The sequence below is a fragment of the Mytilus californianus genome, unplaced genomic scaffold, assembly GCF_021869535.1.
Source record: "Mytilus californianus isolate M0D057914Y unplaced genomic scaffold, xbMytCali1.0.p SCAF_1, whole genome shotgun sequence".
NCBI classification, from domain to species: Eukaryota; Metazoa; Mollusca; class Bivalvia; order Mytilida; family Mytilidae; genus Mytilus; species Mytilus californianus.
The window spans coordinates 10940361-10968278 of NW_026262581.1; the positions used below are offsets into that span (position 1 = coordinate 10940361).

Below are 27918 nucleotides of genomic sequence, written 5' to 3' on the forward strand. Positions count from 1 at the left end.
AAATACTTCTGAGTCAACAAACTTTCAAATTTTTATATACAAACTCTGGGTCACAGATATTTTTTTTATCGTTAAAATACATTGAAATTACCGAAATCATAGTTATTTCATATGGGTTATAAAAGGGAAACTTATTTTTTCCTTACTGGGGAAACATTAAAAGTTAGAATTGGTTAACATTCAACGAGAGAAATGTTTTCATAAATAACGGACCTTATTTTCTTGGAAAATATATTTAAAAAAACCCACAAATTGTCGTATTAAATTTAATATAATTATCATTGATTTTAAAAAGATTTTTTCTGGAAGTTTTAAATACATTTAACGAAACTTAATGTTTTGATAGTTTTGATAGTTTATTCTTTAAAGTTTTAGATGTTTCTGTTGTTTATTGAATGATGCTTGGTACAATATTTTTTAAACCAAAAAGTATTTTTTAACATTTTAAAGAACATTTTACTCTTAACAACAACCATAAAAATTCTATTTCTCGTATCAAACATAAACTAAAAGAACTAGCCAAGGAATTTGTTTTTGTCCCGGCTGATAAAGCTGCTAATAATATCATTATAGTTTGACGTAAATTTTACATTGAGGTTCTGCAAAAGGAAATCACGAATTCACCAACATTCCAACTGACTTCATTTTCAGAAAACGATATCTGTAACAAACATAAACTATTAGCTACTTCTTTACAAACAGAACCAAATACAATGAAAGTCCCAACTATGTACTGGCTTCCGAAGCTACACAAATCACCTTACAAATATAGATTTATTTCGTCTTCAAGTCATTGTTCCACTACTAAATTGTCTATTCTACTTACTAGTACACTTGGTACAATCAAAAACCTGATAACAAATTGTTCAAATAAGGCCTTTGAAAATAGTGGAATTAACTACTTTTGGAGTGTCAAAAACTCGTTGGAAGTACTTGATAAATTGCATGCATATATTGGTGATTTTGAATCTGTTCAAAGTTTTGATTTTTCTACCCTATATACCACTTTGCCTCATATTCTTATCAAGAAAAAAATCACACACCTAATTAAATGGGCATTTAAAAAGTCGGAATGCGAATAAATATGTTCAAACTCTTTTAGGTCATTTTTTAGTAGCAACAAACAAAAGAGCTATGTCAATTGGACATGCTTTGATACTATATCTACCCCTGAATTTTTACTTGATAACATTTTTGTTCGTTTTGAAGATTCCGTATATCGTCAAGTTATCGGAATTCCAATGGTGACTAACTGTGCACCACTTATTGCGGACCTGTTTTTGTATTGTTATGAGTTACAATTTATGACTAAAATCAGCAAAGACCCATCGAAACAACATCTGATACAAAAATTTAACAATACTTTAAGATATTTGGATGATATATTGGCTCTCAATAATGACGACTTCAGTATGTATACTAAAGAAATTTATCCTGTTGAACTTACTTTAAATAAAGCTAATACTAACAATGACCACTGTCCTTTCCTCGATCTTGATATCTATATCATTAACGGGAAGCTAAATACAAAAATTTATGATAAAAGAGATGATTTTTCATTTCCTATCGTTAACTATCCATTTTTAGATGGTGACGTTCCCTTGTCACCATCTTATGGTGTTTATATATCTCAACTTGTACGATTCGCTCGTGTATGTAACAACGTAATAGATTTTAGCAAAGAAACTTATGTATTACTGAAAAATTATTACACCAGGGTTTTCGATATCATAAACTAGTCAAAACATTTACTAAATTTTATCATCGGTATAAGGACATCATTCGTAAATATAACTCAACATGCAGACATCTTATACGTTCGGGTATACTACTGTTGCCTTTATTCACATCCAATCTTTTATGGTAATATTCTTTACAAAGCACAAAAATGTCAGTATTTACCTCAAAAGCAAACAAAACCTTTAACCAGACTTATTAAGAAGGAATATAGTTACGATACTGTTGTCAGGTTATTAAAGATTGCATATTTTTGCTTTAATATTGATTCACTTATAGGGTCTTTGCATCGGAATTAAACATATTTATTCTAAAACCAGTTGTTGGCATGACACGGGTTATGTTCTTCTCATATATTTTATGATGGTATAATACTAAACCCCTAACAGGAGGGATTGTGCCTGATATTCATATGATGAAGACATAATCTTTCAATCAGTTTAATTGAGGTCTGGAGCTGACATGTCAGTAACTGTTAGTAGTCTGTTGTTATTTATGTATTATTGTTATTTTGTTTATTTTTTTTTTGTTTCCTATTCTGACATCGGACTCGGACTTCTCTTAAACTGAGTTTTACTGTGTGTACTGTTGTATGCTTGTTTTTTCTACGTTGGCTAGAGGTATAGGGGGATGGTTGAGATTTCAAAAAACATGTTTAACCCCGCCGCATTTTTGCGCCTGTCCCAAGTCAGGAGCCTCTGGCCTTTGTTATTCTTGTATCATTTTTAATTTAATTTCTTGTGTATAATTTTGAGTTTAGTCTGACGTCCATTATCACTGAACTAGTATACATATTTGTTTAGGGGCCAGCTGAAGGACGCCTCCGGGTGCGGGAGTTTCTCGCTGCATTGAAGACCCGTTGGTGGCCTTCGGCTGATGTCTGCTCTATGGTCGGGTTGTTGTCTCTTTGACACATTCCCCATTTCCATTCTCAATTTTATCAGAAGGGATGCACAGAACAGACACCCGATCTACCTTATATTTTTTCGCATTTTTTTCAATTGAATTATACGTTTCATCAAACTCACTAGTTTGGTACCGATATCAGTCATATTTGTGGAAGATTGTTAACGAAACCAGAATTATGAATAGGTATCTCAAACGTATCAATTAATCATGTAACCCTAAGTCCCTAATATAATTTTTTTTAGATTTCAAAATAATTTGCTGTAAAATTGGTCTTGTTTTGTGCATGACGATAAAAGGTAACCCAACCTAACTCTTGATCTTTTGATCTTCATTGGTATCATTTATCTGAGATAAACGAAAGTAATATTTACCTTTAAGGGGGAACCTTTTGGCAATCCTATTCCATATCCATCTTCCCCAAATGTCTGAGAAAGCAACCGAAGTCGACATTTTGGGTCTAGTTTTACTCGGGCATAATCGAGTATTGGGTTATCTCCAAGATATGCATCCAATTCATTATTTCTGAAAACACAAAAGATTTTTATTTAAGAAGCCACAACAACCATCTTATAGATTGAAAAAAAAATGTCAATAATGTCATAATGTCATACAAGTATGGTTAGAGAGTTGATCAGATTTGATGTTAAGGCATCGGGGCTTAATATAGCAAAAAAAAAGTACAGATGTGGTTTCAATATGAAAACAACAAAAATGTACTTAACGCATTAAGCAAAAACAGGAAGAGGAAAATACGTTTTTGCTAGTCATCATTCTTGAAGTCATAAGACATTATATAAACAAATAATTAAGTAAACTTATAAGCTTATATATATATATATATATATATATATATATATATAATGTTCTTATAGCTTGGATTTCTCAATGACATATTCCCCCTTTCTATAGTTACTTATTTCTTATTAGAGTAGAAAGTTTGAGAGCTATTTGAGAATGGACAATTGATTTACCGAAATGTTGTCATACTAGACAAGACATGATTGTAAATGATTTAATGTGCGAGAGGAAACTGAAAAGCTATAGGATTATGTCTTCTCCAGCTAGAGTTAAATTAAAAGGATTTTTTTACGCTATCTATATAGCAAAGTAGTGTAATTCATTGCATAATTTGCACTAAGGCAGTTCGTTGTCGACCAGAGCAGTCTTATATTCCTATGATAAAAACACTGCAATCGACCATTAATTTAGATTATAATATCGGACGAGGAAATTTTGCACAGTTTTAATACATGTCTAAGATATGAGTAGCTAAATACTTGGAATAAGCGTCTTTCGAAACTACATAATTTAAACTTTTTTTATTACAGCGCTTCTAACGTTGCAGCGTAGTTAGGCATTTCTGGCTTTCAAATGTTTAGGTTGAACGTTCCTGATAAAGGTAAACATTATAGAAATGCGCTTCGAACGCACGAAATACAGAGTTTATTTTGAAGTCTTTTAGATCGTACCCATTTAATGTATTAACCAATTATAAACAATTCGACTTAATTATATACAACTGATTACATTTAATGAATATTACTCTTTAAATGTTAGGACTTATAACTTCTAAAGCTCGAATATTTAGCTAACGGACATGCTTCGGTCTCTCTGTTAGACAATTTTCATAAAGAGGATAATAATATTAATAATATTAATAATATATAACAATAGTACAAGAAAAAAAGGAATTACCAATTTTAGTCTGGGAAATATATATATTTATAATTAGTTGTAAGTGGTTTTGCACTACCTTTCAGTAACTGCGAGAATTCTTACAACAGGTCTTTTTGTTAGTATTTTGTGCTCTGATTCGATCTGATGAGTTGATATTTAAATAAGAAGATGTGCCAACTCTCCACCAGAGACCAAATGACGTAAAAGTTAGCAACCATAGGTCACCGTACGACCTCCGACAATGAGAAATAAACATTCCGCATAACAAGCTATAAAAGGCCCCGAAATGACGAATGCAAAACATTTCAAACGAGAAAACGATAGGCCAGCTTTATGTACAAAACAATTAATACAAAAACAAATATGATATACAGGAACAAACGACTACCAATGAATTGCAGGCTCATGACTAATTCTGGTTATTGAAATGTTATGTACATATTTATATATTCCACATGTTAAGTATATATTAAAGTCTAAACGTTTATGAAAGTCTACTTGCATTAGAACAAAAAATAAAATAAACCTACATTGATAGACAAATTTCATTAAAACATTTAGGAACCATCTTTACCTATGTAAGAAGTGTTCAATGAAATACTCGGTTTTATTCCAGAAGAAGTAAATATTAGAGGCAACAGTAGTTTACCGATATTCATATCTCATAAATCCATTAAAATAATACTAATAAAGGTAAAACAATAATAAACACTGAGGTACCCAAAAGAATTCCAAAAGGTCACAAGCCACACGAATCCATACTCAGTCAAAATGTCACAATCGTGAATAAGACACAAAAGTTTGGCTTGGCTCTATAAAACAAAATTCGTATCGAGCGTTGCAAAGGAAAAGGAAACAGAAGTTATACTTTGATTTCAGCAAAAACCAATAAACATTGGCATAAAACATCTTATATTATTTGTTTATATCTAAAACCTAAAATATATGTATTTATCTGTAAATTTTCGACTTCTAATAAATGTGTTTATATCGCACAGATTACATAAGAGCATTTTAATCATTATTTAGTCTGTATCCTGACTGAAATTGCCTTTCAAACAAGAATTTTTCTAAATCAATCTTCAATATAAGAAAATTAAACCACTGAATAAAAGGACAGATTGCCATATAAAGTCATGTCAATTAGTTCCACACATGATTTTATCGGAAGCCCGTCTATCAGAACGGAGTACGAGAAGTTAAACAGGTTATATTTTGAAATGATGCTAATTGGCAAAGTAATGCAACATCAACCTATGGTTCATAAACAAAAATGATGTTAATTAATCATAAATGAGATAATATACCAATGGCTAATATGAAAGTAAGTACTAAAGAGACAACCAACTATACCAATGGCTAATATGAAAGTAATTATAAATGAGACAACCAACTATAGCAATGGCGACCATGAAAGTAATTACAAATGAAACAGTCAAATATACCAATGTCTACCATGAAAGTAATAACAAATGAAACAGTCAAATATACCAATGGCTACTATGAAAGTAATTACAAATGAGACCGCCAACAATACCTATGGCTAATATGAAAGTTATTATAAATAAAACAGCCAACTATACCATTGGCTATTATGAAAGTAATTACAAATGAGGCAGCCAAATATACCCGATGGCTACTATGAAAATAATTACAAATGAGACCGCAAAACAATACCAATGGCTAATATGAAAGTAATTATAAATGAAACAGCCAACTTTATAAATAGCTTCAATGAAAGTAGTAACAAATGAAACAGCCAACTATACCAAAACCTACTATGAAAGTAATTGCAAAAGAGACAGCCAACTTAAACAATGGCTACTATAGTAATGACAAATGAGACAGGTTAACTATACCAATGGCTACTATAAAAGTAATTACAAATGAGACAGCCAACTATACCATTGGCGACTATGAAAATAATTACAAATGAAACAGCAAGCTATACCAATGGCTACTATCTACAGTAGTTAAAAATGAGACAGCTTAACTGTACCAATGGCTACTATGAATGTATTAACAAATGAGACAGCCAATTATACCAATGGCTACTATTAAAGTAATTACAAATGAGACAGTCAACTATACCAATGGCTATTATGAGAGTACTTACAAATAAGACAGCCAACTACACCAATGGCTACTATGAAAGTAATATACAAATGAGACAGTCAACTATACCAATGGCGACCATGAAAAAAATTACAAATGAAACTATAAAAGATTGTATTTCTTTTTACATGTTTTAACAAATTGAGGAACGTTCTATACGCAAATCAAGAATAAACCCCTTCCCTATTCCTTCATTATATACCTATATGGAGTTATTTTCTTTCAGAACGATAGGTCTTTCTTTTGAACAATAAACCCGGACGATACCAAGTTTCAATGAAATTTGCTTCAAGGCATAAAATAATGACCTGTGTAAGTTTATTATTTTCTCTGATTAAAATGCAAACTGTAATATACTGGTTTTTTTATAAATTTTTACTTGGATGGAGAGTTGTCTCATTGGCACTCATACAACATCTTCTTATATCTATTAAACATGTAATTCGTTTGATAGTTATCGTGTGTTGTTGCCAATTTGGGTTATACTTCTTAATTTTCCATCTTTAATGGGTTTAAGGCAGAAACAATCCTTTCCTTCGTTTATTAGACTGAGATACCAAAAAATCGTCGTTGACGCACATTTTTAACTTTCGAAACAATTATGTGAAATTTTGTTAATTTATCGCTACAATAAAGGGACATTATGTGAGATGAATTCAATAATGCAAAACTTTTCATAACACTTTAAAAACTAGCCAGATTTAACACATTCGAGAGTAGGATTTTGACATTCTTATTGATTCACATTGTATTGGAAATCATACTTTGACCTATGGATATTCAATTTTGTGTTATATGTACATATACCACGATTTGTTGTTCTCTTCGTGCCAGTTCATAACTTTTTACATCTACACAAATTACCTTTTACTCCATCAAATGATCAAATGAGCAAAAATCATAATTTTCTACAGAAATAAAACCACATACTTTATAATTGGGTTTGGAAAGGGGGGGTTATAAGATTTAATCTTAATTCTCAGTTTAAAAAAATGTATTGCCAAGCAAAAGAAAGAAAACAATTATTCGCAATCGTTCGTTTAAAAATTGTTGAAAAATTAATCTGCTTTCCGCGAAAAAAAAATAATAGCATTCCCCTTTCAAAAAGTTAGTCAGTGATACAATAAATTACTTACAAAGTTACCTGTATTTTGCATACACCGTAACAATTCATGGCGTGTGTCTTGCTTCTTGCAGTGACAATATATTTTTATTGTAACTAGATAATGATTTCTAAAGTTTGTGATTAATTAGCGAGTTTTATTTCACATTATAAATGAGCCGTATGGCGTATTAAAACCTGAACGCATCAAAAAAGAATATCCCACTTTTTGGTCTATGATATATGATGCAAATCCTATAAATCATTGAACAAAATAATTTTTTAGCAGTATATAAGTCAGATAATACATATTTTAAGGTTTCTCTTGTATAACACACCTCAGGGTGTCAGAATTGCCCCAAAAAAGGTCTTTTATTTGATCAATCCTGACCTCCCTCTGTGAGTTATACGACAAGAAAAAGCTTAAAATATGCATTATCTATAACGTAATCTATTTCCAAAGGGGTAAAAATAAGGTCACGATCTTTTTGGTTGTTTGTGAAAGCAAGTAAAAGACCATCCATTCATATGCAGTTAATATAGCCTAAAGATCCGGTTTCCTGTTGCCAATACTTTCCATCTGTCCCAATGCCATTCGTCCATGAACTTATAGCAAATACTCAAAAAATTGTACCAAACTTATTCAAAATTTTCATTTTGGTTTTTAGTTTTAAAATGGTCTCTCATGTTTTCGTCAAAAAACTAACATGGCTGTCATCATTAAAAATAAAACGTACATATCTAAATTAGAAAAAAGTGGGTAAAACATGTAAGTTAAAAATGATACACCTAGACATAAAGAATAGTCATTCTTAGGATCAAATGTGATGACTATATTGATGTTTTAGTTTTGAAAGAGCTGTGTTGGTGAGCTTAAATGCCATCAATATGGCGCTACCCCTTGATCGAGTGCAAACTGTTGTACATTTTAACTAATAAAAAAAAACTTTCAGAACAATTAAGGATGTACACCTCTGAGGAGCCAAAAATTTCTACAATTAAACTTTTTTTCTTAACCTGATTTTTGGGTTTATATGACTGTAAAAAAAATAATTGGTGAAGAAAAAATCATATGGTGGTGCACTTTTTTTTTTTTGCTACGGCCCTTTAAAAGTACCCAATTTTGATGATTTTCCCATTTTTCATCAATTTTTACCCATTTTGGGGCTATTATCGTGAAAAAAATCACAGTTCCACAATTTAACTTTTTCATACTTTCAATAAACATCATGAAAGTGGACCAATCTGAATAAATTTAACTTAAAAAAACTATAGGTAGGTGTTAATATAAGAAAGTTTTATCATATTTTGATGCTTTTTCGTGTCAAATTTACCTTGCTGTCAATTTTGTAAATTTGTGATTTTTCTCTGTTTTAAGAACAAAATGCATATTATTTCAACTTCTTTGTTATAAATGATTGAAAAAATATATATCTAAGAAATTTGAAAAGAAAAAAGTGATATGGGATGTACATGTTTCTGGTAAAATCATTTCTTGTACCCCTCACCCATTTTCTCATAATGTTGGCTAAAAAGACTGACTTGATTGGTAATAAAATTTGAAAAATTTATTACTCAAAAACTACTTATTGTAAATACACAATTTTTTCACAGGGTTAAGTTTAATTATGATATTTATTAAACTCATTGCTATTTTCCACTTGTATCACATGTTTTGGAAATAATTCCAGAACGAGATTTCAACGAGACTGAAACGTCAGAAGAATACATCCTAAGCGAATTATAGAAATATAATAAGACTCTAAAAGACTTAAAACATATTTTTAGAACGAAAGAAAGTTCTTCAACTAATTTGTGCGATTTTAGGAGCTAAGTGACTTTTATAGCATTTACCTTATTACATCCTCTTGAATGTATACTATTTTACGTATTATAGCGATTTCAATACGCACACAACGTGTTTCTAGTGGAACCTTCACCAGTTCGATGCAAACGATGTCAATCGTTTGGAAGGACCAAAACCACGCGGACATATACAAAACAGTCATAACAATCTATGATCTATATTGTTCAAGGGATTTGCGAACTAAGCTTGATTCTAATTTATAGTTTATTACCTGCAAAATGTATTCTTCTGTAGATAATGAGTTGATATTTAGAACTCCATAAAATTAGAGATGCAATAGAATAAAATACGATATCAAGAGTGTAGTAAACATTCGGAGCAAGAAGAAAGACAGACACCGCCAGTGCATAAAATTAAAAATAGAACACAACAGTAACCCTAGTACAAACCGAAATAATTCCTACACCACACGTGTTTAATCATTTAAAAAAATTGTTTACCTCTTTTTGACCTTATTTTTGAATCTTAACTTTGAAATTGAAAATGTAGGAAATTTCAGTTTCCTTTTGATAACACATAAATTGTACTGATATTCAATATCTTAAAATCCAATGATTACTAAGTATTTGCAAATGCCCAATATAAGAGTATTCGCAGTTACTGACTTTGGACAGGCAGATAAATAATGTGGCGGGGTTAAACATGTTTGTCAGCGCTCAACCCTCCCATAACCCGAGACAGTGGTATAACAGTACAACGAACTAAAAATAAGTTGCAAATGACTTAACTCAATGTATCGATAAGAAGCACAAAAACAACTAACATAAAAACAATAGACCGAAAGCACCGATATAAGAGGATAGTTAGTTCAAAGCCAATTACAACTAATAAATAAATCCAAGACTAAAGTATCAATCAGTACATATCCAACGGATTTATTGTAAAGACGTCATAAACAGTCTGTGAAACGCATGACCTTGTGCAATGCCAAAATAGAAGTAAACAGTATCGACAGGATGTGGGATTATGAGTACTCACAACTGTTACTATATATATATAGAGAGAAAACAGTCTAAATTGAAAACAACGTTCAAACCTAAAAGTATGGTTGCGTTGGATAAAAACCGCAATTTTTATACGTGTGTATGCAAAACAAATTTGTTGGTAAAGGGGTCTAAATACAGCACACACAACATTTTCCAAAAGACCAAAAAGTGACAAAGTATATTTTAACAAAACGCATTTGACTAGCAGGTCGAACAACGGATGTTCTTAAACCCTGCTGACTGCAATTGGCGATTGCCAAATAAAATGATCAACAGATGTAACAAAATGGATCTTAAATATTAATTTAATATCAAACAGAAAAACAATAAACTTGCGAAAAAGATGGTAAACCGCAAACAAAAGGTGCAAAAATGAGTACACCATATCCGGATTTCGACAATTAATGTCTCTTCAGTGATGTTAGGAATCGAAACGGTATTTGGAAGGCCATATAATTTACCTCAATTTAGGATAGACTATTGAATTTTGAAGAGTCGAAATAGGATGAACGGATCATATAAACCCTAAGGCAAATATAATACAAGCCCAAACGAAAAAATATAAACCAGTCTAAATTGAAAACAACGTTCAAACCTATGATTGCGTTGGATAAAAACCGCAATTTTTATACGTGTGCATGCAAAACAAATTTATTGGTAAAGGGGTCTAAATATATAGAGAGAAATATATATTTAGTTATATGTTTCAATTTTCAAGATGCCGGCATTTAAAGGTGTCGAATGGTTACTAGCATGGGTTTTATTATATATGCTGCAGTAGTTTTATCTGGTGGATTCCTTCGATTATCGTTCTTTAAATTAGGAATTGATACCAATTTGCAATAAACTATCCTTGGAGTGTGCTTAAAAATTTGTTCCTGTAGAAAAGTAAGCGTACACATACTGAAAATAATCTATCTTCATATCAAAGAGACAGAAATTTCGTGCTGATATCCATAAGGAAGTTTGCTATTTCAATAAAGTTGACAATGGTTATATCTTACATTAACATTTTTATTCCTTCATCAGAACTTGGCACCAGATGTCGGTGACTGACATGGTACAGTTTAGAGTTCAATTTGCTCAAAGTTGTATCTACAGCACTGCCTCCCAAAGTTCCAACTCGAATGCTCAATAACTGAAATATATAAATCATTAGATTATGAAACCGACAAGAGATTGATATCATACACGTTAATTAATTTAGACACGCAGATACTATTGGTTGAGTTTTGGGTGGGTTTTGGGTGCGAAGATACAAAAATAACATCTGTCATGCGCTTAAAATAATCTGTATAAACAACCTAGTTGTATCGAACCTTTAGGTAAATTGATTTCGCATAATTTCGTTTAAAGTCTGTGCAGAATTATTCACAGAGGAATTGAAAATGGAATATTACGAAAGCTAAAGCGTCAAATGAGAAATTGCTATTTATCAACTAGACAGACCAAAGGATTTTATATTACATATCCAACACCTTAAGAGTGGATAAATCAATTTGCCTTCCCCAATCAAATGGTTACACAAAAAAAAAATCATTGTTATTTTAGTTAATGGCCTTGTAAGGATGTAGCCATTTTATATTCTAAACACATCTGTGTTAATAAAACCAAAAACAAAAGAGGAACTGAATATTTCTAGAATTTTTTTCAACCATGAGTTTATAGATGCAATGGGACAAAGGAAACACTGCCGTATGCCAAAAAAGAACGACACAAATATCGCTTTTCTTTATTCAAAGCTTTGACAGAAGTCTTTGATAATTAGTAAAATCTAAATTCTATAAACCATTCCCATATATCTTTATACGTACATTTAGTATTGTTCTACCTACCTATCTACCTAGTCATTGTTATGCCAGAAGACACATAGGGCATCTAATATTAAACATAGTAAAAGCAATAAGATGGGACACAATTTCTTATATTTCCTTGTATATGTAGACATCGCATACCGTTGAACCGGACTGACTTTGATTTAAACAATGTTTTATCGGCTTTTTCTTCATCAATTCTACAATAATTGATCTGTTGTATATAATTATCTTTGATATGTCTTGTTTTCCACTTCTAAAAGATATGTCACCAGCTTAATAGATAAAATAGTTGTTATAGTTACCGAAGACTAATTATTAGTGACATTCTAGGCCATTGTTACAGTTAACGGAGACTAATTATTTGTGACATTGAAGGCCAATAATCATTGACATCGAACGATTCCATAAATGTCTAAGGAAATCAAATTACTTGAAAGAAATTACTATCTGCATCACAATATGCGGAGCTTACTACTACAATATGTGTTCCAAACGATATTAGAGATTGGTTCTTTTTTTTAACTGATTTTAATGAATTAAATATCGAACTACAATTACGTGATCACAGATTCTCCCTAACACAGCTACATGTACCATGCATATTAAGGATTAGCAATGTAGCAGGGAATTTGTTTTTATATTATTTTTTAGTTTTGTCATTTCCAATTGATGTAAGACACAAATATGGGACTCCATTTAAATGATTTTAAAAGAAAGGCAAAAGACACCAAAGGAACTTTCAAACTCATTAGTCGAACTAACTGACAATGGCATGACAAAAAACTAAAACGATTAAAAGACAAACCACAGTATACAAAACAAAACATAGAAAACCAAAGAGCAACACGAACCCCACCAAAAACGGGGTGAGGTGGTGATCTCATATGTGCTCATAAAGGCTAAGCAGATCCTCCTCCACATGCAACGCCCTTCGTGTTACTCTTTTAAAATAGTTTAAGTTATATGAAGTGATTAGGCATTACACAATAGCGGATTGGTAAATGACTTTTATCTAATCCTAAGACATCACCAAATTAATAAACCGTCTATCGTGTAAATTTTCAGACCCTAAAACTTGACCGAATGTGAAAATATGAAATAGAAACACGTTTTTAATGACAAAGGAAAGACAAGACTGTATTAATAAACAAAACATATATTGAAAAATTAAAAAGCACAAAAAAAAATAAATAAATAAAGCAAGACAAACAAGAACTCTTTTTAAAACAAAACTAGGGGTGATCTTAGTTGCTCCGGAATGGTATTAAGTAGATCATGCTCCGCATATGGCACCCAGTCGTGTTGCTCATGTAAGTACAAACCAGGTGATAAGTCTAATTCGGTAGGTCACATTCGAGGTAAGGAGGACATGATTACGCTTACGATCCGCCGTCATCTGCGAAACATATTACATAACGGCCAACCAACCAACAATCGTTGGCGCTATTTTGGATAGTATATAAGTCCAATACTTGTATAGTATGTATCGAGGTGCTCACAGTAACTTCTACATTCAACACGTTCTGCATTGTACATCATTGACAGTATATTATATTGATTTAGTGTATAGCTAGATTTGTGCTTCGATAGAGATATTTGTAATATTTTGTTATCTTTATTAAATGTCATCATACAGAAAATAGTAAGTTTCTGCGAGCAAACCAAATCCTACTTTATGACTTGCCTCTTACTTAGCCATGTATATAGATAAGAAATGAATTTATGAGGAAGAATTTAAGGCTGTTAAAAGTCTGCTTTGTACTAGACCGACTTTTGACGTGCTAGTTAACAAGGCAACAGTCTACAGGAAGACTCGTCACCATAACCGTACACATTGTTAAGCCGACCAGTCTTTTGTCTTACTCTTGAACGCCAATTGCATAGCAAAGGAACAGAAAATGCCAATTCTTTGGTTTGACCCGACCGGGTAGCGAACAGACGAACTCCCGCAAGGCGAGCACGCTACCAGGAGACAGCCAAGGCGGTTGAAAGATGTCTTTTGACATAATTTGATAATAAGTTTATTCAATGAGTCATGTAGTTTTTTTTATAGATTGTATAGCATCACATTTACATGGGCTGTAAGCATAAGATATTACGTTTTATGTGTGATTTTAACTTCAGACTTGTCGTAATGATTGTTCCCTGTGTGCAAACTAATTGGAATTGACTGATCACACCATACAAAAATCTAGGGGAGCACTTGATTATTTTCTTTTTAAGTTATAACAATTACATTATGTGACAGAAGGAAACACATGTTAACTGATTATTTCTCTATTGTTTAGATTGTATACCTTACCAGCATAGTCTTTTAAAATTAATGAAAATACAAAACAATCTTGCATTTCTTCCGTATCGGGTAGGCGAAAGATAATAAAGGGACATTCAAACATCCATAACTGTATAATAATAAAGTCTTTTGTTTTTTAACTTTTCAATCTGATGTTAAATAAGATTTGACAGATGGTTAAAAATAGTAAAACAATCAATCTAACACTTCTGAATTGCAAAAACTATAAACTGAAACATTATAAAGTTGTTTTCCCAAATCTAATTCAAGAAAAATTATTGTGCTTTGCAAAGTTAAAAATCCAATTTACTTTGCTACTTTTTTATCAAACCTGTAAATTCCCAATACATTCTTCCGTGGAACAATGGAGCCCTCGGCAATTTGTTAATACACCCAGTTGCTCTTTGCTCTTACCTAAAGTGTTTATTTCCATTATCGGAAATGCATTTATACAGCAGTATAAAATATTTGATTTTAGTAGCATGTTCTTGATTTATGAGGACATTTTATACAAATATTAAAAACTGTCATTTCCTTAATGGAGAATATCTGTAGTTTAGCCACGTCCTGCTTTTGGTATTGTTTTTACATGTGATTGTGATTAAAGCCAAAGTGTTTTAAATAAAGCTTTCTTTTGTTTCATGAACATTTTGTTTTGTATCATAATTAAATAATAAATGAGGGTACGTGACCTTTCCAGTTTTATGTAAGAGAGAGGGGAGATAACAAAGGGATAATCAAATTTATAAGTCGATGACAAGCTGACAACGCCATGTCAAAAACTCCGAATAAACGACCAAAAGACAAGCAGCAGTATACAAAACACAACATATAAAACAAAAGACTGAGCAGCACGAACCCCACTAAAACCACAACCAATATTGTTTCCTCTAAACATGAGGGGGGACCATAAACAAACGTGTCTATATCAGGTGCTTCGAACAGGTCGAAAGGGTCAGCGAATCTTATTTAGCATCTGACTACTCTCGTAGTCTTAGTTAATAATGAATTAAACTCGATCAGAACAAATTTTGTAATGCACTAACACACTTTTTAGGCCACAAATTGTTATCTACTGGATATAATAACAATCGACAAATTTGTGATGGCGGCCGTATAAAACGTCTGATGTTAAGGCTGAATATAATTCTTTTTTTTACCTTGAAGATTAAATTAAAGTACGATATTTTTTAACACACTGTTTAACCTTCAATGGCGTTTTTCAATGGCATGAGATATGGTTGATAAACTAGAGAATGGACGGAATTTGTTACGCAACAGAAATGACAACTGCATCAAAATAAATATATATATTCAGGAGCCTGTAATGCATTGGAGGTGTAATACCACCAAATCATAGTACGTCACGTCACTTCCGGTTGTATACGAAAATAGGTCGAAAAAAAATATTCCCTTGAATTTGACAGTTGTAGGTAATTGATCCTACATTTCATTACAGTAAAACATTTCTGGGTCATAAACATATATCTTGGGTATTTCAAAGCACCATTATATTTTTATTTGGGGTTTCTATAGAATATTTTGGAAACTTGAGGTTACATGGTTACTAAAGCTTGTACACAGGTTAAAAAAGGGGGAAAATTTGATTGGTTTACTTCCAGTGATGGTTATTTTCTTATATGCAATGAAATGTTATGTGAAATTTTTTCTATACTACTGGACAGGATAAAACTTAACTCATGCCAAGTATTTCTTTATTTGAAACAAAGATAAATTCTGCACAATTTTTTGAAAAGTGCAAATTTAACAAAGACTAATAGGGGAAAATCAATGGTGGTATTACACCTGGACAGTGCAGGTTGTCATTTGTTGTTGTATATCATATTTGTTTTTCGATAATGTTTTGTACATAAATCAGGTTGTGAGTTTTTTTCGATTAAATTGTTTTACATTTGTCATGCCGGGGCCTTTTATAGCTTGCTGCTTGCTATGCGGTATTGTTATTTTTCAATTAAAAAAAAAAAATGTTTAATAATGGACTGTCCTTTTTGAAAATCTTGGACCCTCCGCTGTTCCTGATATAGGGTGTATACATATCTCATATCCTATTAAAAAAGTTTTAATTAATTTGCATTAGGAAACCGTACTCTTGATTTTTTAATCCCAGCCAAAATTACTTGATTAAACTTACCCGTGGATCATGAAGGTCATTGTAATTAATCCCAGCATGCTTCCCAGCTATATAAGCGGCAAGGTTGGCAGTGTATGAAGCCATGATGAAAATACACGCACAAGCCCAAAAGTTTTGTAAAACCTTGGTCGGCCATGATTTTGGTGATTTGGTCTTAACTGTATGACCAAATAATAACGAGTAAACCATAGTTAATCCCGATGCTAAACAATAGTTCGATTTACGTTTTCGGCCCCAAGGATTTAGACCAAAAGGACTATTCCATTCGAATATAGATGAGCAAATTCCACTAATAGTTGCAGAAATAAATATAGAATACCATACGTAAGAATGAAAAGGTTCCAGAAAGGCATGCAAAATGCTATATCCTATTTTTTCATGATACAACACAGAAAATCCAGAAAAGAAATAGGGATATGTAAAATCGATCACTTCTAATCTCGGTCTAGTAATACTGAATGCCCCAATGGCCATATGAGCTGTGCCTTCCATCAGATCATATACCATTCCCGTCCATGAGCCATTTATTTTCTTTCCGTATTCGGTATCTTGAACTACATACATAGTGTATTCAAAATTAAGATCCTCGGCAAGTTTATCCAGTAGATCAACTGTTAGTCCCCGACAACAGCTTATATTATAAGGATTACTAGCATTAACAGTTCCATTGTCAAAATCCCTGAGTGCTTTTATAGTAGCTATTTTGTCTTTTGTTGTTAGCTCCAAACATGTGGTGTACATAGCACACTGTCTCGTATCAGAATCGAGTCCATACTCTGAATTTTTTATAACAAATGGTTTCACAGGGTTTGTAACGATCCGGTAATGCTTTTTATTGTTCCTAATATGTGTCTCTATTGGTTCGTCGGGCCAAAGAATACCGAAAGGATGTACGTCATCACCCCTTACATAGCCTATTCTACGCCATGTACTTTTTCTTCCTTTTCTAACGAGATGACGAACATCAATAGTATTCCTTTGTAATATTCCATTTGAATCAAATTTCATTGGACCGGACACACCTTCTATAGACGCTTCCATCATTTTTCTGAAATGAAAACAACTAATCCTTACAAGTAAGCAATATTTATCGTTCTTCCCTACTCTTATATAACCCTGCTCGATGGCTGCGTAGTTCTCGTATCAGAGCGTTGTGATGTTAGAACAGAACTTATCAGCGACCTCAAAATATGAAAGCAGAAATTATCAAGCTTACTTCTTTCTGAACAGCCAATAGGAAATATGAATAAAGGGACAAAAAGGACAAGAATAAGAACGATCAAAAGATTATTAAGTTTTTGGCATATAGATATCGTAATGTATCTGCCGCTTGACACAAGGGAAAGCTTATTGGTTCATTTGCTGCGCTCATTCGTCAAAAAGATTCACTTTATGTGTGTGCAGCTGGTACTTCACGATATCAATGTCCAGAAAACTTAAAGTCAACTCAAATAGGCAATGAGGAAAACAACGCGAAATACTGGGATAGATATGTCTACGTCCCATTTAACTGTCAGTGTAGGACGAGAAAAAACGTCAATTAACATAAGGATTGCTTAATAACTACGTGCTGTACATGTGTACATGCATTGAGTGCAATTATCGAAAAAGGATATCTTTAACCATACTCTACATTGTCAAATTTAATTATATCTAAGCTAAACCAGGACCTAGATATTCATTTTCTGTAATTGACTTGAATAATGCATGTTTCCTTGTTCGTTCTTTTTGGTAAACTGCGTTGTTAAGAACCACATTGATTTCATTAAACCAAAATATCGAGGAAAGAGTTGATTTCTTTAAAAGTGCAAGTTCCTTTATTGACAACATTTTATCGAATGGCTATATTCAAACTAGAAGTTTTGTTGTTTAGTCTGCGATTCGGTGACTTGCTTTCGCACTGTTTTGGGATTTATTGATTATTTTTGCTTAACATTCAGTAGAAAATATTACATGCATGTTTAGGACGAGAACAATTTGACAATTAATCCACCAGGTAGGTTCTGCAAAGTGGGTTTACTACGATAAAGGGCGGGAATTTCACCTACCACTGGAAAACGAGTTAGTTTAAACATATTATGGAAAACGAGTGCACATGGGACTAAATTCTTTCTTATTTTGTTATCCATTATCTGTACAATAGTAATCAAGTGTTAGTATGCTATCTTTGATTAAAGGGGCATTAGCTGTCAAATTCATGTTCACCGATTTGACTAAATTTCTCATATTTGATTTATAACACTAAAACGTATATCCAAATAACAAAAAGTCTATAATAAACAATCAACAATGCATGGACTCGATAATATGTATCGGCATTTCGTGTGTATTTTAGTCTAGACGCCATCTAATTTATAACAATCGAGATCACCGATATAAACATAAAATATGAATATAAATAGATAGCGACCACGTGCAATTGGAATTTTTGTAGGTCTGTTTGATATCATATTGTAGGTTAAAAATATGTTTATCATCGTTTTTACCTGTATAAGAATGATTTTTTTGTGGATCGATTCAGTCAACCAAATGGTTCATCCTTGTTTCACTTTCAATGTTGACATTCTTTTTCTTTTAATAGATGAATACATGCGCAACCCATCTCCAGCTAAGGGGTTAAATTGAAGGTCACATGAATACGGATTCAATTAGGTCGAATTATTAACTTGCAAGTGAATAATTCATCATCGATGTTTTATAGCTTATTTTAACAAAATTTAACCAAACTGGCTGCTAAAAGCGAATTATTATTTAACTTTCATTAATGATTGAACAAAAAAAAAATGATATTTTATTTTTTATATATCTGGTAGCTAATGCCCCTTCAAGACTTTAAAAAGAGTCTTCAAAATTAATTAATTATCTTTGTCATGTGTAGTTCTTTGCAAATCATTTCTAAAAGCTTCCTCTAATAGTAGACTAAAGTTGGTCGTAGTTACGGAATCGAAAAAAACCAACAACCAAATATCACATAAATATCCAATGAGAATATCTTTTTCTTAGCAGATGGGAAGACCACTCGTCTTAAATTAGAATGTAACAGTCAACTGCAAACAATTGAAAAAAATGAGTTGTCGCGTTCAAACCTATCATTTATCATTAAGGGATTCATTTCCATATACACATACCTGTTATTTTTCAACAGAATAGTATATGGTAATGTAAGAGAAAAAATGCGAACTGACGTTTCTCAAATTAACCAGGTTTGTCATATTTTCATACAAAACTTCATGTTTGTAGCTGCACTGTGCAGGTCTTTTATATTGTGTTTTATTTTTCTTGTGTCTTGATAAACAAAAGGGAATGTTTGTGCTAATGTAAAACTGGTTTAACCTGTGTCTGTACCAAGTCAGGGTATCTGGACTGGTTTAACCTGTCTGTACGTACCTGGACTGGTTTAACCTGTGTCTGTATCAAGTCAGGGTACCTGGACTGGTTTAACCTGTGTCTGTACCAAGTCAGGGTACCTGGACTGGTTTAACCTGTGTCTGTACCAAGTCAGGGTATCTGGACTGGTTTAGCCTGTCTGTACGTACTTGGACTGGTTTAACCTGTGTCTGTACCAAGTCAGGGTACCTGGACTGGTTTAACCTGTGTCTGTACCAAGTCAGGGTACCTGGACTGGTTTAACCTGTGTCTGTACCAAGCCAGGGTACCTGGACTGGTTTAACCTGTGTCTGTACCAAGTCAGGGTTTCTTGACTGGTTTAACCTGTGTCGGTATCAAGTCAGGGTATCTGGACAATGTTGTTCGATGTTGTTTTTCTTTGTGTGTAATTTTATTTTTTGGGAGTAGTCGTTTGTTGATGGCTGGTGTGGTCTGTTATACTGTCCATGTCGTTGGCATTTTCTGTTTTCCTTTTTATGTATTATTCGTTTTATTTGTTTAGTTATTATAAATGTATATAATATATTTGCATACAAACATATCTTTCTGTGAATCATAGAGAGTAAATGAGCTTTTTTTTATACATTGTAACTTACTTGTAAAAAAAGAGGCCTGGTGATTGTTCACTACTTGAAACTGTCCGACAATCATGGGTTACTGGCAGTGAAAAACTTCTAAAATCTTTTGGTATATTTATTATTGCCTCTACAACCACGTTAATACTATCTTTAAGTATATCCTCCAGATATGTCTGTTCACTGATCGTCACAGCCAAAGCTCCAGTGGGATAATATTTTAACAAAGCCCTTTTGCGTGTAAACACTTTATCCGTCAAGAACCAGGAAATACTAGAATTCATCACAAAATTTGTACATCTAAATATCACCTTTGCTAAATCGGGGTTTGTATGTAAAACAACGATTTTGCGTTCATTCCTGAATATATTTGCTATCAAATTGCATATATTGGTACATGGCCACCTCGAGGAAATAAAATAAACAGTAATATTCCATTTCTTTTCACTTAAACGTAATTTGAGCTCACTGTAAAATCCGTCGGAAATATATTCTTTTTCAATTAAAAGCACGAATTTGAACCAGAAATTTGCCGAGAAAAATTTTGCTACTCCTCTGGCTATCTGTGAAATGGTGGGTTCCATCTGTAATTGTAGACTTTTTCTAACCTGAATTATAAAATAATAGTGAAAGAAATTTTAATCTAGTTTTATTGTGGAAATATTTTTAAATATAACTCAAAACTGCAGAATCCTTTTTTTTCGTTACCATAGAAAGTATTATTACTATGAGGTGTAAGAGACAATATACATGTACACAAAATCCATTGGATGTTGGATGTGTACTGATTGATATTTTAGTCTTAGGTGCATGATTTTTTTTATTAGTTGTTATTAGCTCTGAACTAGCTATCAGTAACTGCGAGTACTATCAGATCATCTGTACTTAGCGTCTTTTCTGTTGTTGGGATGTATAAATACCCTGCCACGTCCGGTCTGTGTTTTTGTTAAATGTTTTTCTGCTTTGTATTGATCTGATGAGTTAAGCCCTTTTCAACTGGTTTTTATAGTTTGTTCTTAAGTTGTACTGTTACACCACTGTCCCTGGTTAGAGGGAGCGTTTGTCGCCAGTAAACTAGTTTAACCCCGCCAAATTCTGACCTTTTATAGCCGACTATGCGGTATGGGTTTTATTCATAGGAGAAGGTTGTACGATCACCTATAGTTTTTTTACTTCTATGTCATTTCGTCTTTGGTGGACAGTATAATTTGGCCAAGTTATCAATCTAGGAAGAAAGAAAACCATACCGTAAAAGGCCCCGACATCATAAAAGAACAATAAAAATTAAAAAAAAACAGAAAAAAACAAAGCCTGATTCATGTCAAATGGACGAAAAACAAATAAAACGATCAGCAACCAACGACAACGACTTAATTAAAGGCTCATGACGTCTGGATAGTCTTGGTTTTGCTAGTGGGTTCATTAATGAATTTGTCTTGTGGTGTTCCTGTTTTTTCCGGAAGTGGAGAAAAGGGGACAAAGATATATGTACCTGAGACAACATTACCGTGATAAACTAAACTAAATAATCATATATCAAATGCTTTTATTGTTGTTTTTCATCTTTGTGGTAACTAATAATATAAGAAGTGATGTCTTCAATGATTCGTTACAGGAGAACTAACATTACCAATAAGATTTAGACGACTATCTGGTTTATTCATTTAGTCTTTTTCGATGGAGAGGGTCTGAGTTTTGATAATGAAATTTTATGTTACTTGGCTTAGTACTGACATTTTACTACACGTTATTTTACTTGGCTTAGTACTGACATTTTACTACACGTTATTTTACTTGGCTTAGTACTGACATTTTACTACACGTTATGTTAGTTGGCTTAGTACTGACATTTTACTACACGTTATTTTACTTGGCTTAGTACTGACATTTTACTTGGCTTAGTACTGACATTTTACTACACGTTATTTTACTTGGCTTAGTACTGACATTTTACTACACGTTATGTTACTTGGCTTAGTACTGACATTTTACTACACGTTATTTTACTTGGCTTAGTACTGACATTTTACTACACGTTATTTTACTTGCGTTAGTACTGACATTTTACTACACGTTATTTTACTTGGCTTAGTACTGACATTTTACTACACGTTATGTTACTTGGCTTAGTACTGACATTTTACTACACGTTATGTTACTTGGCTTAGTACTGACATTTTACTACACGTTATTTTCGTGGATCATGTATTTATACTTTATGAGATGAAAGTTTACTTGATAGTAACCATATGATGATGTGTTGAGTTTAATTTTTCAATATTTGCAGTTGGGTGTTCAATTCATACAAATGCTTATGTTTTATTGCCTGAAAGACGAATCATTTGATTCCGTCATATATTATCAATTTACAAAATTACTGTATGAAAATAACCCACAATTATAGAACTATTCGCCCCACCCCCCTTATATATCAAAACTTATTTTCAAGTCGTGTAAACAGTAATATTTTAAAACATCACAAATTTTATTAATTTGGAAAATTAGTTATAGAAATATGTAAAAATAAATTATTATCCTATAATATACATGTTAGATAGTTATTGAAATTTTATATATATTTAGCGAGCTATCTACTTTGAAATCGACATCTTCTTCATTCCAATTTCACTATATGACTTCATCTCACTAGACAATGTCAGCAGAACTTATAAGTTTAAAGTTTTACATTCAGAATTAAAATGTTAAAAACATATCTATTTTTTATTTCCAAGATCTGTAAATATAAGAACTGAATACTGTGTTTATGAAGATTTATACGACATGATAGAAAGTGACAATCACATTTTCAGTAAGAAGCTTTCAATTTTATAATGTTGTTTATGCCCCCATAACCTTCATCTTGTCCAATTTCTACAGCTACATAAATATCTTATCTTAGTTATATGTTATGTTTTTGTACAAAATGTCTTGTACAATCAATCATCTGGGTTTTTATTTTTATTTCAAAATCGTTTAATTCATTGCTTCCAATTACAACGCTTGAATTTTATTCATAAGCATCTTCTATTCAGTGAAAGAAACCTGTATCCCGCATACATATCATACCTCTTGGATACCGGACATTCTCTTGGAACTGAGTGTAAATAATAACTTATATTTCGTTATCCGACAGATTGTCATTTCTGATATCAAACCTATTATATAATGGCTGAACACAGAAAAGCTCAGTAGACTAAGAAGCGCCAAGAAAGTTGGTGGCGTCTATTAATCTATAACGAGATCATAAACATGAAATTTCTACTAATTCCAAACAAAGCGTCGTCAAAGCGGGGTTTTATAGTTTCTAAAAGGAACATAAAACCTTTGAATAAAACCTTTAAAAGAGAAATGCAGTTTACAGTCGCAGATAAATCGTTAAAAATAGCTGTATTGGTCTGAAATCAATATTTTGTTGTCTTTGATTGACGAAAGCATTTAGTTACTATGATAATTTCCTTCAATTAGGGTGTTTTCCATTCGTTTGATGTGTTTGAGCTTTTGATTTTGCCATTTGATAAGGGACTTTCCGTTTTGAATTTTCCTTGGAATTCGGTATTTTTGTTATTTTTTTTTTACTGAATTGTAAATGACGATATGTTTCCTTTCTTTTTACTATCAGACTTAATGCTCACCTATATGAAACTGAACCATCTTAGAAATCCATGAATATTTTCAGCACTTAATCGAAAAGTAAACTTTAAAGAAGTTAACCCTCTAAAAATTTCACGACCAATGCGAAAGCGCACAAAACTATAATGCAAACAGACAATGTATTAGAACTTAAGATAAGACTTCCGTAATCACGAGAAAAATGGCGATGCCTTTACTGAAGCTGAATCCTCTACCCTTCCGCAGCATCCGAGTTAATCCCTGGAATTGTGTGGGTTTCGTATTGCTAAATCTTAGTTTTCTGTGAAGTTATTTGTGGACCTTATTGTCTTTTCGTCGTTTCGGATTTGATCATGGTGGGCCCTGTTTTTCTCCTACTAATGGTTTCTTTGTGTAGCCTGTTTTTCTCCTACTATTGGTTTCTTTGAGTAGCCTGTTTTTCTCCTACTAATGGTTTCTTGGTGTAGCCTATTTTACTCCTACTAATGGTTTCTTTGTGTTGCCTGTTTTTCTCCTACTAATGGTTTCTTGGTGTAGCCTGTTTTTCTCCTACTAATGGTGTCTTGGTGTAGCCTGTTTTTCTCCTACTAATGGTTTCTTTGTGTAGTCGGGTTTTTTCCTACTAATGGTGTCTTTAAGTAGCCTGTTTTTCTCCTACTAATGGTTTCTTGGTGTAGCCTGTTTTTCTCCTACTAATGGTGTCTTTGAGTATCCTGTTTTTCTCCTACTAATGGTTTCTTGGTGTAGCTTGTTTTTCTCCTACTAATGGTTTCTTTGTGTTGCCTGTTTTTCTCCTACTAATGGTGTCTTGGTGTAGCCTGTTTTTCTCCTACTAATGGTTTCTTGGTGTAGTCGCGTTTTTTCCTACTAATGGTGTCTTTGAGAAGCCTGTTTTTTTCCTTGTTATGGTTTCTTGGTGTAGCCTGTTTTTCTCATACTAATGGTGTCTTTGAGTAGCCAGTTTTTCTCCTACTAATGGTGTCTTTGAGTAGCCAGTTTTTCCCCTACTAATAGTGTCTTAGTGTATCCTGTTTTTCTCCTACTAATGGTTTCTTTGTGTTGCCTGTTTTTCTCCTACTAATGGTTTCTGATTGCACCTTTGATATCTTCCTCTTTTTCAGCCGCTAATGAAAGAATCTTTTCTGCGTTTGTTTTAGTTTTCATTTTGTGGCGTTGTTATCTCATTACCATTTAATCCATGTAAATAATAAAACAAAACTAGAATTTACCAATTGTTACAATTTGTAACCGAGTGTGGATTTGCATGGCGGCTGATGCATGTTTATCAGGTGACGCTAATCCTGTCGACGCACCCGGTCTCACTCGTTTAAGAGTTCACGCTGTTCCCGCTGTTTTTGTTTGTTACGTTGATTTGTATCTGTTTAATCGATTTCTGAGATTTAAACATTAATAAACTACTGTTGCCTAAAATTTCACAGCAGAGCATTACATTATGCAGTTTGATATCAAAGATGACATTATCAATTTCGTTGATTTAACTTCGGGATTACAATATTGAAATTAGAAACAAGATTTTGCGTATTAAAATGATGTCTCCGAAGACATATTGATAAAATGATACTTTGAATACCAATAACTCACCAACAACTCGTTCATCTTTTGTTCATAAAAATTACATTACGCTGTAAAACCTTGTAATTCTCATAGCAATTATTTGGAACATATTAATTCAAATTTTCTCAAATAACATCTTAAAAAACAACATAAATAATCATTTAATCATAACAGTGAAAGTTTATCTATGAAAATTATATCTTATATTTAGTTTGTCGGTATTGCATGCAATTCTTCTTCAAGTTATATCAATTAAATATATCAAGTTATATTTTGAATTACAACAAAGGTTACATGTCAAATGAAAATCATTGTGTATAGTTAAGGTCATTTCAGCATTGTTTATCATTCATTTGAGGGAACATTTTCAATTTGAGTAAAAGATATTATTATTTGAGAAATACAGCAATATTCTTACGTCTGAAATAAGGATTCTACTATAAAAAGGAAGTTCAGTATAAAGTTTGGGAACATTTCATAGTTTTCAGGATTCGTTTTAAAATATCTAAAAAAAATTAACGAGTCATCTAAACTTAAACTTGGGTTCCATGTGTATTGAAATTAAAGGTTTGAGTAACAACAAAAACCAAGGTAGAATTGTGGGAATATTTTTAAATATAACTCAATAGCCGAATCCTTTTTGTTTTCGTTACCATTGAAAGTATTATTACTATGAGGAGTAAGAGTCAATATACATGTACACTAAATCCATTGGATGTTGGGTGTGTACTGTTTGATATTTTAGTCTTAGATGCATGATTGTTTTATTAGTTGTAATTTGGCTCTGAACTAGCTGTCAATAAATGCGAGTACTCACAGATCTGTACTTAGTGTCTTTTTTGTTGAAGGGATGTATAAATACCCTGTCACGTCCGGTTTGTGTTTTTGTCAGATGTTTTTCTGCTTTGTATCGATCTGATGAGTTAAGCCCTTTTCAACTAATTTGTATAGGTGTAATACCACCAAATCATAGTACGTCATATCCGGTTTCATACGAAAAAGGATCAAAGAAATATTCCCTTGATTTTGACAGTTTTAGGAAATTTACCCTGCAGTTCATTGCAGAAACAAGATTTCTGAGTCATAAACATATATCTTGCTTGTTTAAAAGCACCATTCTTTTTTATTTGCTAGTTCTATAAACTATTTTGGAAACTTCAGGTGACACGGTTAATAAAGCTTGTGTACAGGAAAAAAAGGGGTGAAAATTTGATTGGTTTACTTCCGGTGATGGTTATTATCTTAAATGCAATGACATGTTATGTGAAATTTTCACTATAGTACTGGACAGGATTAAACTTCACTCATGCCAAGTATTTCTTTAATTGAAACAAAGATAAATTCTGCACATTTTTTTGAAAAGTGCCAATTTAACATTGACTAATAGGGGAAAATCAATGGTGGTATTACTCCTAAATGGGAAGCGGCATATGCACCTTTGACCTTGTATGAACTCTCATTTTTTTTTTTTAAATTTCATGCTATTTCAATCAAATATAGCAAACTTGAAATATTCTGACTGGATTGAGTCTTCTCAAAAACACATTTTAGGGGAAATCGCCTTGAAATGGGGCTATACCTTGAATATGAGTAGGAAAAGCAAGCCATACTCAGTGTTTTGGGGAGCTTTTGACCTTATAATGAAGACAAAGAGGTACATAAGTCATCATTTATTGGTGATATTATTGATCCACACTATATTCTATCATGATGCGGCGAGATTTGGATTTTTCGAAGAAATTTTGCTCAAAAAAGTTTCATGCAAATTATAGCTTACTGTATCAATAGAAAATCGGATTAATATATTTACGTGATTTTGTTTTGGTTCTCAAACATATATTGGTTTCTCTATTTTACAAGCTAGCTTACTGCAGTTGATAAATTTGGTTAAAAATTAAAAAAACACTCGCCAGTTTAGTTGTGAAAGGGATGAGACATACACAAGTTGACCAACACGTCTGTTCAAACATTGCCAGATGGGGGTATATTCATGGAAGCGATTCGGACGCATAAAATGTATGAAGTGCTATTTTCATTTGCGACGTTGCTGGTTAGTCAATCCGGTTATTATGTTGCTGATGAAAGGTCAGTGATATCACAAAAATGAGATTTAATTG

General features: G+C 32.4%; 1 protein-coding gene across 1 annotated transcript in view; it reads right to left on the reverse strand.

Annotated features, from left to right (window-relative positions):
- LOC127699149 (glutamate receptor ionotropic, NMDA 3A-like) overlaps nucleotides 1-27918 on the reverse strand; it is a 77858-nt gene that overhangs the window by 16462 nt on the left and 33478 nt on the right. The window contains exons 2-5 of the mRNA XM_052202905.1: nucleotides 20639-21225; nucleotides 16656-17703; nucleotides 11398-11531; nucleotides 3018-3168 (exon numbers count right to left, since the gene is read on the reverse strand). Of these exons, the coding sequence (XP_052058865.1) occupies nucleotides 3018-3168; nucleotides 11398-11531; nucleotides 16656-17703; nucleotides 20639-21225 (1920 nt within the window). The remainder of the gene's footprint in view (nucleotides 1-3017; nucleotides 3169-11397; nucleotides 11532-16655; nucleotides 17704-20638; nucleotides 21226-27918) is intronic.